This window comes from Dendrobates tinctorius, unplaced genomic scaffold, assembly GCF_039654945.1.
Source record: "Dendrobates tinctorius isolate UK_male_01 unplaced genomic scaffold, ASM3965494v1 ptg000196l, whole genome shotgun sequence".
NCBI classification, from domain to species: Eukaryota; Metazoa; Chordata; class Amphibia; order Anura; family Dendrobatidae; genus Dendrobates; species Dendrobates tinctorius.
This window is the reverse complement of record NW_027361863.1, coordinates 23698677-23716157: the sequence shown is the minus strand read 5'-3', so window position 1 is coordinate 23716157 and position 17481 is coordinate 23698677. Positions and strand designations below refer to the sequence as shown.

The 17481-nt window shown below is 44.4% G+C and overlaps 1 protein-coding gene across 2 annotated transcripts in view; it reads right to left on the bottom strand.

The window, feature by feature from the left end:
- SORCS3 (sortilin related VPS10 domain containing receptor 3) overlaps positions 1 to 17481 on the bottom strand; it is an 812800-nt gene that overhangs the window by 589060 nt on the left and 206259 nt on the right. For both annotated transcript variants that reach the window (XM_073553075.1, XM_073553076.1), the window contains exon 2: positions 6268 to 6335. In XM_073553075.1, the coding sequence (XP_073409176.1) occupies positions 6268 to 6335 (68 nt within the window). The remainder of the gene's footprint in view (positions 1 to 6267; positions 6336 to 17481) is intronic.

Genomic DNA, 17481 nt, shown 5'->3' with positions numbered 1-17481 from the left:
ATGGACGTCAACTTACAAGCGGATGCAGCGGTACTTTATGATCACCTTTCACAGTTGTGATAGTCACAGACGTGTGACATTCCTGCCACCATTTTTCAATGTCTCCTCTCATGCCAATCCAATACGACCTGTGGCTTCTGTCTTTTGCCCTTCAAAATGCCCAGACACATCATGATAGGCAGTGAGGACCATGGGTACATCTCTCCCTGTGATCACAATTTGATGGAGACGAGTAACGGTGATGTGATCCACGCTATTGCGATAAAGCTATCCTTTCCTCACAAAGAACCATTTTTGCTGTCTCCACAGACACAGTTTTTGAGGGTCTGCATCGCCTCTGCAACATCTACCGGGAGGTTTTCACGCAATGACTAATTCCCAAATGTCTGCAAACACTCGACTTTCCGTCTGTACTTTTATCCATGTACTTTCCAGTAGTGGAGAGTCTGGACTGGCCTACTGAGATTGAAATATATACGAAGATTTAAAAGTACCACAACACTGTATACTGGTGTACGCCTCGAATAACTTTCCCTTTTTCTACTTTTTAAACTCTGGCGTAATACATAATGAGCCTGTAAACGTCTGTCTGTTACTACGGAAATATATTTGGAGATTTAAGATTACCCCAACATTGTATACAGCTGTCTGCTTGTGTTACATTACCCATTTACAGTTTTTCATATTCTTGTGTAATCCATACTGGGCCTGAGAGCATTTGTGTCTGCCTCCTGAAATATATACGGAGATTCAGAATGTTTACACTATACTATATATACCTTGCATCTGGTGATACTGTACTCTTTTGCAAATTTTTATTTTATTGTGTAATCCATACTGAGCCTGTGAGCGTCTGTGTATGACTCATGAAATATATACAGAGATTTACTGTTATCCATAGACTATATAAAGCTGTACGCTTCTGATACACTACCATATATCTGCTGGTATTTTGGGTCCATTTTTCAAAACATGAGGAAGTATGGTGGAATAGGACGCGGACGTGGGCGTGGGGGGCCACCAGTTAGTGATGGTGCATCTGCTGGTAGTGCCAAAAACACAATACTAACTATGGCAGGAGGTGTTGAGCCTGCGTCATGGTGTAGCTCTGGAAGGCCTGTAAAGCTCCCTTTTCTGTGAGTAGGTAGACTGCTTTTAAAGCTGGAGCATCAGGTACTGTTTATGGCTTACATTGCTGAAACAGCCTCGAGCTCTATCGCCTCCTCTTCAGGCGTTTCAAAAAATGCAAGCACTGAGTCGTCCGTGCAGGCTTCTGGTCAGGAGCAACCCCTTTCCTTGCATTTACGGGGCCCATTATACACTGGACCATTAGAAATGGAGCCCATTGTACATGGAGCATTATTAGGGCCCATCATACACTGGAGCATCATCCATGAGGCCCATCATATACTGGAGCATTCCAAATGGGGGACATCAGACACTGGAGCAGCATTTACGGGGCCCATTATACACTGGAGCATTAGAAATGGAGCCCATTGTACATGGAGCATTATTAGGGCCCATCATACACTGGAGCATCGCCCATAGGGACCATCATATACTGTAGAATTATGTGGAGCTCATCATATACTGTATGGAACATTATATGTGGCCAATTATTCTGTATGGAGAAATATATGGGCCTCATTACTCTGTATGGCTCACAATGCGGTGGCCATAATACTGTATAGAGTAATATACTGTCCTTTTTTTGAGCTATTGTAGAATTTAAAATAGATCAGTCATGTCATGTAAGAAGTGAAGTATTTGTCATTGTACTATACCTATATTTCTGTGCCGTATCGGAGCATCATGAGTTGTGGTATGTGTTAAAGGGGCGCACTGACACTCTTTGGCCCAGGGCACACGAAAACCTAGAGCCAGCCCTACCCCCCCACATCTTTAGCCAAATAACCCCCAGTTTTCAATGCGTAACTATTATTATAAAGTAAATTAAGGTTGACAAGCTTCAGTAATAAGAATTGATGTTTTTTGGCATTGAAATGGGCACTGTAGGTGGTTTCCTGTCCTCCACTCCCTGCCGACTTTGCTTCCCCATTGACTTGCATTTGGTTTCGTGTTTCAGTCGGACCCCGACTTTTCCCTATAGTCGACCGATTTGGTTCGACCCGACTTTTGCGAAAGACGGGTTTCATGAAACCCGACTCAACCCTAAAAAGGCAAAGTCGCTCATCTCTACCTGTGGTCTATCTCATCTGTTTAATAACTACATAATATCATACCCATCACAAATCCAGCGGTCTATCTGCAATCGAGGGAGAACACGATGCTGCTATGGGCCCCAAGAGTTATAGCGGCCCAGGATCGACAGCAGCACAATCTAGGGGAATCTTTATTCCCCAGCTGATAACTTATAGCTGAGAAATGGAGGAAAAAACTCTTATCACAGCTGTCACAGTCTGGCTAATAGGGCTATGCACTCACAGCTCACCACTGCAGACACCTGCTAACAGAGCTATGAATGCTGCAAAAAAGTGTTCCTGCAAAAAATGGACATAATATCATGCATGATGTTTTTACAGTCATTTTCCAATCTTGACTAATGTGTGGATATGGTTATGACTAAATTTAGGGCTAAAGTTAGGAATAAAGTTAGAACTAAGGATAAAGCTAAACATATAGCTAGGGACAGGACTAAAGTTGGGGCTAGGGTTACGACTAAAGTTGGGGCTAGGGATAGCGCTAACATTAGGGCTAGAGATACAGGTAAAGATATAGCTAGGGATAGGGCTAGGGCTAGAGCTAAAGCTTGGGCTAGGGTTAAGACTAAGTTGAGGGCTAGATATAGAGCTAAAGTTAGGGCTAGAATAGGGGTAGTGTTAGGGTTAAAGTTAGGGATAGAGCTAAAGTTATAGCTAGGGTTGGGACTAAACTTACAGCTGGGGATCAAGTTAAAGTTTGAACTACGGTTAGGACTAAATTTATTTCTAGATATAGAGATGAAGTTAAAGCTAGAATAGGGATAGGGTTAGGACTAAAGTTAGTGCAAGAGATCAAGTTTGGGCTAGGGTTTACATTAAGATTAGGGCTAGATGGACATAGAGCTAAAGTTTGTGCTAGAATAGGGATAGGGTTAGGACTAAAGTTAGAGCTAGGAATCGAGCTAACATTTTTGCTAGGGTTAGGACTAAATTTATTGCTAGATATAGAGCTAAAGTTAGGGCTAGAATAGGGGTAGTGTTAGGGTTAAAGTTAGGGATAGAGCTAAAGTTATAGCTAGGGTTGGGACTAAACTTACAGCTGGGGATCAAGTTAAAGTTTGAACTATGGTTAGGACTAAATTTATTGCTAGATATAGAGATGAAGTTAAAGCTAGAATAGGGATAGGGTTAGGACTAAAGTTAGTGCAAGAGATCAAGTTTGGGCTAGGGTTAACATTAAGATTAGGGCTAGATGGACATAGAGCTAAAGTTTGTGCTAGAATAGGGATAGGGTTAGGACTAAAGTTAGAGCTAGGAATCGAGCTAACATTTGTGCTAGGGTTAGGACTAAATTTATTGCTAGATATAGAGCTAAAGTTAGGGCTAGAATAGGGATAGGGTTAGGACTAAAGTTAGGGCTAGAATAGGAAGAGTTAGGACTAAAGTTAGGGATAGGGTTAGGACTAAAGTTAGGGATAGGGTTAGGACTAAAGTTAGGGATAGGGTTAGGACTAAAGTTAGGGATAGGGTTAGGACTAAAGTTAGGGATAGGGTTAGGACTAAGGTTAGGGCTAGGGTAAAAGTTACATTTAAAAAAAAAACACAAAAAAGGCCAGAAACGCCAGTAGATTCAGCTGGCCAATAAGCAGAGAGAAGATGTAGGAAACTTGTTCATTTTACCCCCTTCTCAACCTCAGTGATGTGCGCCCCAGAAGTCTAGCGGAGTTGTATGGTGTGGCGTCACGCACTGGTTTACACAGTAGACACCTGTCAGTAGTGGCTGTGTTTTTTTGTCAGTGAGGGTGGCGCAGTTCACACTTTGCTTTGAGGATCCATGTTTTCTATGTACGCCTGTGCTCAGATCTATTTCTCACCCATCCATTTGCCATTAGTAGGACTGGTCCAGTAAAACTCTATATCGTTCTTTTTTTTTTTAATGCTAAACATTATTCACGTCAGTAATAACACCGGTAACAACGTATTATCATTAACTCCTTGTTTAAGATGCAGAAGGGAGAAATGAAATGATTACAGATCTTTCCTTTGTGGCGTTTTTGCTCTGCTGCCCATGACTCGAATCGTTGAGGAGCGTGGTTTACCAGTCAGGGTCAGTGAGGAGCAGCAAATCCTCTAATGAGAAATGGAAGGTAGGAACAAACTGCAAAATAATACTCATTAATGTGAAAAAAAATTAATAAATTCCTCTTTTCTCTAAGTTCTACCATTGAAAATGGCTTTGTAATTTATATAAATTGGGGAATTTTCACAGAAAGCAGCTTTTCACTTTTCATCATTGTACCGCTTGTTTTCTCCTCTGAGTCGTAAGGTCATGGTGGCGATTTATAAGCTACAGAAGACAGCGCCGGTGAGGAGAAAAATCCATCTCATTTTATTCATAAATTCCTCTAAGTTCTATGAAACTGAAATGGTGGGTTACACGACAATCAATTAGTGGTGAGTGTCACACATCCCATGTCCTAGAACACTAGTTTTATCTCTCCGGGAAGCCTGGTAGACCATGCCTTCTGAAAATGGTATCAGCACAGAAAAGGTTTATTTTCTTATGTGGAAAAAGGCTAGAAACTGAAATGTATATGGAGGAAATACGGCCTTACAGCAAAGATCGGATATTGGAGCACCAATGCTTCTATTTGCTTTCTTGGAGCTCACCCACATTTCCATCCTCTTTCCTACAAAGATCTTTGTGGCTTTAGGACAACTGGCTACAGAAGGAGCCCATATAAGCACCCTCCCAAAAGAATTACCACCCTCTAATACTGCTCTTTCTGCTTTGGCACTTCAGGAACTCTAAACAGTTCACCCACTTAGCCATCTTCACCCAGAGATCACAAACTTCTTAATCCGCTCCATCTGACTACGATAACTGGCTACAGCAGAAGCCCTTCCTCACATCTCTAACCTCTGTCACCCAGAGCTCACCCACTTCTGTATCCTTCTTCCAACAATCCTCCATCTGGTTGTATGGTAACATGGTACAGCAGAAGCCCTACCTCATTTCCCTAACTTCTGTCACCCAGAGCTCACCCATGTCTCCATCCTTCTAACAATCCTCCATCTGGCTGTAAGGTAACTGGCTACAGCAGAAGCCCTCCCTCACTTCTCCAACCTCTGTCACCCAGAGCTCACCCACTTTTCCATACTTCCTCTAACAATTCTCCATCTGGTTGTATGGTATCATGGTACAGCAGAAGCCCTACCTCACTTCCCTAACTTCTGTCACCCAGAGCTCACCCACATCTCCATCCTTCTTCTAACAAATCTCTATCTGGCTGTAAGGTAACTGGCCACAGCAGAAGCCCTCCCTCACTTCTCTAACCTCTGTCACCCAGAGCTCACCCACTTTTCCATACTTCCTCTAACAATTCTCCATCTGGTTGTATGGTATCATGGTACAGCAGAAGCCCTCCCTCACTTCTCTAACCTCTGTCACCCACTTCTCCATATTCTAATACCAAACCTCTATCTGTCAGTAAGGCAACTGCCAACAGCAGAAACCTTTCCCCTCTACTTTTATCTTGGGTGAGGGATCAAGAACTATTAGCAGTTCACACACTTGTCAGTCCTCTTTCACCCAGAGATCATCACTCACTTCTCCAACCTCCTTATAACAAACATATATCTGGCTGTGAGGCATCTTACTACAGCAGAAACCATAGCCCACCACTTTTTCTGGAGTAAGAGACTAGTAACCATCAGCTGTTTACTCACTTCTCAATTCTCCTTCAACTGGAGGAGATCACTCACTTTTCCATCATCTTTCTGGCTGTAAGGCAACTGACCACAGCAGAAACCTCCCCCTGCTTTTCTCTGGAGTAAGAAGCTGTGAATTGTAAACTGTTCCCCCACTTCTCAATCCTACTTCACTCAGAGATCATCCTCTTCTAATAAACCTGTCTCTGGCTGCAAGACTACTGACTACAGCAGAAGTCCTCCCCTACCACTGTTCTTGCTATATGAGACCTAGAATAATAAGCAGCACCCTTTGGCTCAGAATCCGGCAATTCTCCGCAGCCTTGGTGCTAGCGAGAATACTATAAATTGATGCAGCATAGTGGAGTTATGGGGATGCAATTTTTGCCCTTACCTCCAGAGGGAGCTCTCCGTCACACTCCCAAGGTTGAAATCATACAGCTTGGTCAGAATAAGGATAACCTGGAAGAAAAAGAGAAAATATTAACTTCACATTCTCCAAAAAGAGAAAGAAAAAAAAAGTAGATCACAGCAAATGAGCATTAACGACAGGAATTAAAGATCAGATACTACACAAAAAACATCACAGCAGATATTCCTATGACCAGAGGCATTTATTCTAATCCTCTTGACATTTGGTATCTGACATGTGAGACGTCTGGAGAAATCAATTAAATGCTGCTAATTCTCTTTACATTTCCACCCGTCTGAATACAGATGTTTTCCTTGCGTCAGGCGTGGATGTGTTTGGTGAAAGTGCTGGAGAAAGTTTTCGAGAGTTACAAACATAATGTTGGCATTTTGTGCCGAAAGGGTCTAAATGGGCCCCAAAGAAAAGATCGAAATGGGGTCTACACATGTTTGTCGCCCAGGAAAGAAGAGTCTGATGCCAGCGTGATCCATGTTTGCTAACAATACAATTCCTCTAGAGAAAGTTTGTCCTGCACAAGTTCTTGCTCACCAACGCCAACAAAACATTGGCCCCTTTCCTCCAAGTCCCCCATAAACGACCAATTGTCTGATCAGAGCCAAAACTGTTACAGATATGTGACTGATGGACTTTGTGGAGCATGAGATCAGCAAGGGGTGATGTCCTGGCTGGAGTATGCAGGGAGATACACGCTTATGTCAAGGACTGCCTCATGTCACTGGCTAGCTAGTACAGATGGGTCTGACAGGCACAAAAGAAGGGAGTGCCGGCGCCATAGTTAAACGGCGGGAAAGAAGTAAGGAATTGTCATTAAGATGTACCACACTAGAGCTTAAAGAGGGCCAGAGAGGAGCATAAAAGAGCCTAGACCTGTCCCCACCTACACAAGACAGCCACGGTCAGACAGATTGTCAAAGCAGAGAGTAGTATGGCGTCTTATTTCTCACCTGTTAAAGGAGAGGAGTAGCCCCATCAAAAGAGTCAGGAAACTGATAATTCAGTCTAAATAAGAGTATGACACCAAAGACAGCAAGAGACTGGTGCCTGGCGTGTGTGACTGACTGTAGCACATTGCTGCCAAGAGAGAGATGACCATGAGTAGAGCTGTGGCCAACACTAGAAGTGTGTGCTGCAAAGTTTGGAAAGTGACAAACTGTTACAAAGTGACGGAGATGCTGCTGAGAGTACAGACTGTCTAACTATCCATATTATCTACCCCTGTTTATTCCTACCTGTTGACTCATGTAAGACTATAGCAATCACCAAGCTCATTGTCTCCTGTAAGACCACTGTTACCACCAAGCTTGTTTCTTCTTGTAGACTATTGTAACTACCAAGCTCATTTCCTCCTGTAAGACTCTTATAACCACCAAGCTCATTGTCTCCTGTAACACTAATGTAATCACCAAGCTCATTGCCTCCTCTAAGACTATTGCAACCACCAAGCTCATTGCCTCTTCTAAAACTATTGTAACCTTCAAGCCCATTGCTTCCTGTAAGACTATTGTAACCACCAAGCTCATTGCTTCCTGTAAGACTATTGTAACCACCAAGCTCATTGCCTCCTGTAAGACTATTGTAACCACCAAGCTCATTGCCTCCTGTAAGACTATTGTAAACACCAAGCTCATTGCCTCCTGTAAGACTGCTGTAACCACCAAGCTCATTGCCTCCTGTAAGACTGCTGTAACCACCAAGCTCATTGCCTCCTGTAAGACTATTGTAACCACCAAGCTCATTGCCTCCTGTAAGACTATTGTAACCACCAAGCTCATTACCTCCTGTAAGACTGCTGTAACCACCAAGCTCATTGCCTCCTGTAAGACTGTTATAACCAGCAAGCTCATTGCCTCCTGTAAGACTATTGTAACCACCAAGTTTATTGCTTCCTGTAAGATTGTTGTAACCACAAAGCTCATTGCCTCCTGTAAGACTATTGTAACCACCAAGCTCATTGCCTCCTGTAAGATTATTGTAACCACCAAGCTCATTGCCTCCTGTAAGACTGTTGTAACCACCAAGCACATTGCCTCCTGTAAGACTGTTGTAATCAGCAAGCTCATTGTCTCCTGTAAGGCTGTTGTAACCACCAAGTTCATTGCTTCCTGTAAGACAATTGTAACCACCAAGTTCATTGCCTCCTGTAAGGCTGTTGTAACCATCACTGTGATACTGCTGTATCTAACATGGTTGTTGTAAGACAGTTGTAAGCACTAAATTCTCTTGTTGTAAAGTGGTACTGCCTTTACACAATATACAAAATGAGCCAACAGGGAGCAACTTCATGGGAGGGTTGTGACCCAACTAAGGGGAGTGACTCAAAATGTAACAATATACGTAGAGTACGTACAAAGTACAATAATGGCTACCACGAGGGTCAATTGGAAAATAATATAACAATTGTAATTGTAATATCTCAGGAGCTTCCAGTAGAAATGGACTGAAGATATCAAGGTGACAAAATCAACTCAGAGGGGAATTTGCTGCTCCAATATTTTTGGATGTCTACAGGATACACCTTCTTTAGATGGAGCTTGAGGTTCCCCTGACCTATTGGTTGGGGTGGATGCCTGTTCTCATGTCCAGATGGAGAATGAATAGAGAGGAGGCCAAGAACCTCCACAGGCAGGTCCACAAAAAGGTTCATGTCCTAGATGCGAGTCCCACTTCTGACAAGCACCGATATCATTTACTATTGGGTGGGAAGAAAAAAACAAAAAGGGGCCGCCTCTCGATATTGGGCTACAACCCAACCCCTAGAATGGACCTTTATACCCCCACGTTATGCCCCAGTGCAATAAACAGTCGTCAGTTTCTTCCAATGTGAAGCTACGTTGAGGAGGTCTATCTCTGGTTGACACTATCCCAAACAAATGTGCACTCCAACCTTATCACGGTGGGACCGCTCAAGGGCGTGACCCTATAGTCTTGGTATGAAAGTGAGTTAGGTATTTCCTAGCACCAGCAGGGGGCACCATTTCTATTTTAGCTGTAATGTCTATGACTGATTTTCTCCAAATATCCAGCGTCCATCCTAAACTCCATGTTCCAGCTTTCCTGTGTACGTCACCGGTATTTAAACCTTCTCGTCCCCCTCTGGTGCCATCGTTTTTCTGCCCCCCCCACCTGCAGATTCCATGTGTACGTCCCCAATGATGCGCTCACGGTCTCTGCCTTTGCTATAAACTCCAGGCAGGCGAGCAATGAAGAAGACACGGATACTTGGTATCAGAAGCCAAATGCGGCTCCCAGGCCATAACGCTGAGTTATTGACAAGATCTCACAGATGTGAAATCTGTAAATGTCCAAAGAAAGTTGCCAATTCCTTTCTCGTTCTCTCCCTGATCGGCCATAATGAATCAGTGACAGATGCCGGGGGCATTTATCCTTTAAACGGAGGCTGCCTCTCAGCTTAACCTTATTTCCCAGGAGGAGAGTCTCCGAAAAAACATGAGGCAGCTGCCAGCCGAAGTGATGGAGCGTCGCCGGGATTACTGGTGCTTAGCATAGGTCATAGGATGCCGATCCATAAGCCGATACTATGGAACTGCGGGGAAAAATAATCATATAATGATCCTTAAAGCGGCCAACACCTGATGATTGAAGACCACGACTCTGCCATTCATGATCCGGGGATCATTACCTATGTTATATCATGGCGTCCCCAGTCTGGAGTCCCTGAACCAAAGCCCGTGCAGATGGAGCAGGCTTATTGCTGTTGCCTTACATAGTGGAATTAATGCACACTTCTTCAGAAACTTTTTACTACATATTTGGCCAAAATCCCAATTAGAGGAGTAACTTTGCGCAAAAATTAGCTGGATTCTCGAAATAACTACTAATGATCACTTTATCATGGCCTCAAGCCACATGGAGTCCATACAAAATATGGATTTATATGTTCGGTGATTGTAAGTAGAGTTGAGCGACTTTGGTCGGATCGGGTTTCATGAAACAAAATTTGATTCAGATGAAACTGGTCCGACTAGAGCCAAAAAAGTCGGCATTGAGAGGATGACATTCATCCACTCAATGCCGACTTTTAATCCCCATTGACTTGCATTGGGGTCGGGTTTCGGACAAAACTCCGACTTTTTTTGCCCTTGTCGGACCAGTTTCATCTGAAACAAATTTTGTTTCATGAAACCAGATCCGACCAAAGTCACTCAACTCTACTTGTAAGTCATCTGGCTGCAGCAGGAGCCTCCCCCCTTATTATTCCAGTAGATCTAAAGGTCAATGATGTAGGGATCTTTTGGACGTCACTGTATGGGCGTGATCACACTGCCTGAGTGCGATCCGACAAAACATCGTATTGTGCTCGGACCAATGTTACTCCATAGGACTGCGCACGTGTCCGATTTATTCCACGGACCGAGCCGATCTAAGGAAAAGATCTAAGGAAAAGATCGCAGCATGCCGGAGATTGATTTGATATTTGGATTGCACTCGTCCATGCAAGTCTACTGTATATGCACATAGCACTGCACTCAGATGACATGGGACTGCACTTGGATGATGTCGAACTGCACTCAGGTGACGTCGGACTGCACTTAGAGGATGTCTGACTGCACTTAGAGGACCTATGAATGCACTCGGATGAAATGGGACTGCACTTGGAGGATGTCTGACTGCACTCGGATTTCTGGCTGTCACCATTATGAATGTTACTGTTCTCAGGGTCCTGCAGCAGTCACTACTCAAAGGCATCTGTCGCTATCACTGTTATTGGGGTCCTCTGACTGCCCATGTCTGTCACAGTGATGGGGTCCTCTGACTGCCCATGTCTGTCACAGTGATGGGGTCCTCTGACTGCCCATGTCTGTTAGTTACGAGGGTCCTCTGACTGCCCCTGTCTGTCATAGTTATGGGGTCCTCTGACTGCCCATGTCTGTCAGTTACGAGGGTCCTCTGACTGCCCCTGTCATAGTTATGGGGTCCTCTGACTGCCCATGTCTGTCAGTTACGAGGGTCCTCTGACTGCCCATGTCTGTCAGTTACGAGGGTCCTCTGACTGCCCATGTCTGTCATAGTTATGGGGTCCTCTGACTGCCCATGTCTGTTAGTTACGAGGGTCCTCTGACTGCCCCTGTCATAGTTATGGGGTCCTCTGACTGCCCATGTCTGTCAGTTACGAGGGTCCTCTGACTGCCCATGTCTGTCAGTTACGAGGGTCCTCTGACTGCCCATGTCTGTCACAGTGATGGGGTCCTGTGGCCCTCACATAGGATGGGCCGTTCTTGGGCTCAGGTGCGCCGCTCCCCATTTGCAGCTCGTCGGTCATTCTAACCTGTTTTGACGCCATTCTTTTTCTTTATTTTCAGAGTCTCCGTCGCTATTTTTTGCATGCAGCAATTAGAGCAGATTGGGCAGAGCGCGGCATAAATACTTTACGCGGTCAGGCCGTATTAATATTTATGGCGTCTCACAATGTATGGGCCCCGGTGGGCTGCCGGAGTGATATACAATGAGACGCATAGCGAGGCGTCGCTGCCCACCCTGGATTTACTCTTTGGAACGTGTATATTTTGACCCCCATCTGACATTTCGTTTTCTACATGATAAACCTGCGTCCGAGGCATTAACTATATATTCTGCATGAAAATAAATTGTGCCTTAATGACTTGGCCCCGGCTCAAGACATATTAATGGCCGTCATTAAGCGCGGGAACATTGTGTATGGCTGAGGACAGTATCTTGGATTTCCAGCACTAGTCTGGTGTCTTATACAGGGAGGATCGGGGACACTGAGCGCCAATTAAAGGCCAATAATGCACAGGAATATGGAAATACGGTCCCACTTGTCCTCCATATTAGGGAAGATGATGGGGACACATGAGTACGGGGGCGTCCCCTACATTAGGGCAAAAGAGCCTCCGTCTGAGAAGATAAAATGTAAGATCTGTGGAAAACTGGATGACTATAGACATATTAATATTAGGGGAAACCATCAGCAAGCTGGTTGTCTCTCTCGCTCTTGTAAGTGGACCCTTTGTAATCAGCTTATTGTTAGGAGACATGTAGTGATTATCTGGGAACCCTTTATACAAATTTTATGCTTCTTATGTAGTTATTGGGATCCTGTCATGATGCCTTTACTTCGGACTATAGTGACGTGGCTGTATAGGTCCTGATGCAACAATAAAAATGATACCCGTCTTGTAAGAATCCGATGCTCCAGTCCTGAGAAATCAAGTTTTAAAGAATTATGCAAAGCAGCCTAGAAGTGCAATGGGGCGTGGCCCTATACTAGGAAAGTGCATGGATACACCCCCAATGCACTTCCAGGCTAATTTGCCTGTGATTTCCAAAGTTTGATTTCTCAACGTTGACACATCAGATTATTTCCATGCAGGTATAACAGGTTCCATTTAAATGTAAAGAGTGAATGGGCAAGCATAGACAAATTAGAGGATATTCTTGGGACCAAAACAGAGGTGGGGGAGAGGGTCAGCCCCGATCTTGGGGTATTTCATTGCAGTTCTCAGCAGTGTCCACTATCCAGTGAATGGGCGCTGTGCTGATCCGCTCTGATCACTGGTTACCAGCTCACTGACGGGAATGGAGGGAGTCGGACCACTAATGAACTGATAATGATGACCAATCCTTGTGAAAGGTCCCTAATATCAATAGTTGGTATGACCCCTTTAATAATAAGTGCTAGCCACAAGAGAATACTACAAGGAAAATGAATAAATCACACATACAGATTATTATATACATGATTTGTCCATTAGAATTAGAAAAACATGTTTGCTTATTTTCCAGAAATGGCACCACTCCACAGTCCCATTCACTTTAATAGGGTTGAGCTGTAATACCAGACACAACCTGCATACAAGGGTGGCACTGTTTATCTAATCTTGTTATTAGACCTTCTTGTATAGATCTGGATCTAGAATCAATTCTAGAGCACATACATAATCAACCGCAAAAAAACAAACAGCAGGTAACACAATGACAAAGACTTGTACTCAACAAGAAACCACTAAGCCAAGAACAGTGCAAGGCGAAAGACAAATCCCCATAAATCAGCCTCCGCCTGGCTCCTTTGTTAGCACATTTGGATTCTGCGAGACCTTTCAGGACAATAAAATTTTACTGGGAAGGAAAATGACTTTAGTTCATTAAACTCTATCTAAAGATTCTGCCAACTTTAAATGAGTGAAAGAGCCGCACGTATGTGGAAGGAGATATACGGGGATGTACCCAGGCGTGTCCGGCCAAAAGTGGTGGGAGGTCAATGGGAAGGTGCGGAGAAGGGAGGTATAGCATATAAGTAAAGCTGTGAATATGGGAGATGGGAGTTGTAAGGAAAGGTGAAGAAAATGAAGAGGGGAGGTGTAAGGAAGGTGAGGAGGACATAGAGGGGAGGTGTAACAGAGGATGCAGAAAAGGAAGAGGGGAGGAGTAACAGAGGATGCAGAAAATGAAGAGGGGAGGTGTAAGGAAGGTGCGGAGGACAAAGAGGGGAGGTGTAACAGAGGATGCAGAAAAGGAAGAGGGGAGGAGTAACAGAGGATGCAGAAAAGGAAGAGGGGAGGAGTAACAGAGGATGCAGAAAATGAAGAGGGGAGGTGTAAGGAAGGTGCGGAGGACAAAGAGGGGAGGTGTAACAGAGGATGCAGAAAATGAAGAGGGGAGGTGTAAGGAAGGTGAGGAGGACATAGAGGGGAGGTGTAACAGAGGATGCAGAAAAGGAAGAGGGGAGGAGTAACAGAAGATGCAGAAAATGAAGAGGGGAGGTGTAAGGAAGGTGCGGAGGACAAAGAGGGGAGGTGTAACAGAGGATGCAGAAAAGGAAGAGGGGAGGAGTAACAGAGGATGCAGAAAAGGAAGAGGGGAGGAGTAACAGAGGATGCAGAAAATGAAGAGGGGAGGTGTAAGGAAGGTGCGGAGGACAAAGAGGGGAGGTGTAACAGAGGATGCAGAAAATGAAGAGGGGAGGTGTTAGGTAAGGTGAGGAGGACAAAGAGGGGAGGTGTAACAGAGGATGCAGAAAAGGAAGAGGGGAGGTGTAAGGTAAGGAGGACAAAGAGGGGAGGTGTAAGAGAGGATGCAGAAAATGAAGTGGGGAGGTGTAAGGGAAAGTGTGGAGGACAAAGAGTGCAGGTGTAAGAGAGGATGCAGAAAAGGATGAGGGGAGGTGTAAAAGAAAGTATGGAGGAAAAAGAGGGGAGATGTAAGGGAAGGTGTGGAGGAGAAAGACAGGAGGTATAAAAGAAGATACAGAAAAGGAAGAGGGGAGGTGTAAGGGAAGGTGACAAGAACAAAGAGGGGAGGTGTTACAGAGGATGCAGAAAAGGAAGAGGGGAGGTGTAAGGTTAGGTGAAGAGGACAAAGAGGGGAGGTGTAAGAGAGGATGCAGAAAAGGAAGAGGGGAGGTGTAAAAGAAGATGTGGAGGACAAAGAGGGCAGGTGTATGAGAGGATGCAGAAAAGGAAGAGGGGAGGTGTAAAAGAAAGTATGGAGGAAAAAGAGGGGAGGTGTAAGAGAGAATGCGGAAAAGGAAAAGTGTAAGGGAATGTATGGAGGAGAAAGAGGGGAGGTGTAAAAGAGGATGCAAAAAAGGAAGAGAGAAGGTGTAAGGGGAGACACACGGGGGCCGAGAAGGAGACACACGGAGGCCAGGATTGAGACACACAGAGGTGGGCGTGAGACACACGGGGGCCGGGCGTGGGACACATGGGAGCCAGGAATGAGATACATGGAGGCCAGAATGTGGGACAATATTACTGCTGAGATGTATTGCATTTTTGAGGATACGGTTTTCAGTGGGGGGGGTACTGTTACTATGCAAGGCGGCACTGTCGGTTTGTTCTTCATCTGGTGCAGTGTAGAAGTTGGGGAAAAAGGGGAATGTGCTCTGGAACAGTGCTCTAAATAACTGTTATCTTCTGTGGAGATGAGTCCTGGCTGGAAGAAGTGATGGCGGTCTGCGCTGGATGAAGAACAAAAGCGAAGATGAAGGACTTGAACTAGAGACATCACTGGTTAATCAGTGTGTTACCTGTACACTGACAATAAACACTATACACTACATACATGTGATGCTACACTAAACACTATATACATGTGACGCTACACTAAACACTATATACATGTGACGCTAGTCACTACTCATGGACTAGCTGTGAGATAGAGTGGTTAAGAGGTCCCAAACCCAGAAAAGTAAGCCATAACCAGAAGGAAGAGACAAAATTGTAGTCAGGTAACGTTCTGAGGTCAGAATACCAGAAGGATAGCGGATCAGAGCAGAAGGGGTTAAACAGATGGATGGTCAGAACGAGGTCCAACGTCAGGCAACAAAAGATCTACAAACAGAATGCAAGGCACAGAGAATCAAACCACACCGTAGCTAAATGGACATCTGGCAGAGATCTGGGAGTAACAGCACAGTTAAGTAGCCTGGCAATCACCCAGGATAATGAAAACCTGCGCCCCCCAGTCTCAGATTGGAGAGCCGAGCTGTCAATCAACACACTGACAGCTCAGCACGCCCCTGCACTAGACTGGACGACTGAGCTGCAAATTAAAGTACTGACAGCTTCAGCACGCCCATATACCGGATAGGACTGCTGATCTGTCAGTACCTGCATCCAAGACACACTGCGCGATGAATCGTGACAATACAGTGCTCCTGCGTATAATGTCACTGGTGATCACAGTATTACATGTACACGGACACCATATACAGAGCTCCTGTGTATAATGTCATTGGTGATCACTGTATTACCTGTACACTATAGAGTTGTGTTCAAAAGTTTACATACCCCTGCAGAATTTTTTCTTGGCCTTTTTTCAGAGAATATGAATGATAACACTAAAACTTTGTCTCCACCTCAAATGACCCTGATCAAGAGTTCACATACCCTGGTGATTTTGGCCTACACAGAAGTTGACACAAATGGGTTTGAATGGCTACTAAAGGTAACATCCTCACCTGTGACTTGTTTGCTTGTAATCAGTGTGTGTGCATAAAAGCTGAGTGAGTGTCTGGTATCCAGACAGACTCTTGCATCTTTCATCCAGCCACTGACATTTCTGGATTGTGAATCATGGGAAAAGCAAAAGAATTGTCAACGGATCTACGGGAAAAGGTAGTTGAACTGTATAAAACAGGAAAGGGATACAAAAAGATATCCAAGGAATTCATAATGCCAGTCAGCAGCATTCAAAATGTGATTAACAAAAGGAAAATAAGGGGCTCTGTAAAAACAAAACCATGGTCAGGTAGACCAACAAAAATTTCCTCCACAATTGCCAGGGAAATTCTTTGGGATGCAAAGAAAAACCCACAACTAACATCAGCTGAAATACTGGACTCACTGAAAACTAGCAATGTGGCTGTTTCAAGATGCACAATAAGGAGGCATTACTGTGCAAATGCCACAAAGTATCTCACCTACAATACGCAAAACAGCACAAAGACAAGCCTCAAAACTTCTGGAACAAGGTAATTTGGAGTGATGAGATCAAAATTTAACTTTTTGGCCACAACCATAAATGTTACATTTGGAGAGAGGTCAACAAGGCCTATGATGAAAGGAACACCATTCCCACTGTAATGCACGGAGTTGGATCGCTGATGTTTTGGGGATGTGTGAGCTACAAAGGCACAGGAAACTTGGTCAAAGTTGAAGGAAATATGAATGCAGCACTTTATCAGCAAATACTGGAGGCAAATTTGCAATCATCAGACCGGAAGCTGCACAGGGGAAGTACTTGGATGTTCTTACATGACAACGACACAAGGCCAAGTCGACCTGTCATTGGCTACAGCAGAACAAAGGGAAGAGGTAACTCAGTCTCCTGACCTCAATATCATTGAGCCACTCTGGGGAGATCTCAAGCGCGCAGTTCATGCTAGACAGCCCATGAATTTACAGGAACTGGAGGCTTTTTGCCAAGAGGAGTGGGCAGCTTTACCATCTGAGAAAATAAAGAACCTCATCCACAACTACCACAAAAGACTTCAAGCTGTCACTGATGTTGGATGGGCAATACATGGTATTAAGAAATGGGGTATGTGAACTTTTGATCAGGGTCATTTGATTATTTTGGGTTGTCATTATGATTCAAAATGAGAAAACACAGTAGTTTGACAATAAATGGCTTCACCCAACCACTAACCATGAGTGGAGAAAAAGTTTTGGTGTTATCATTCATATTCTCTGA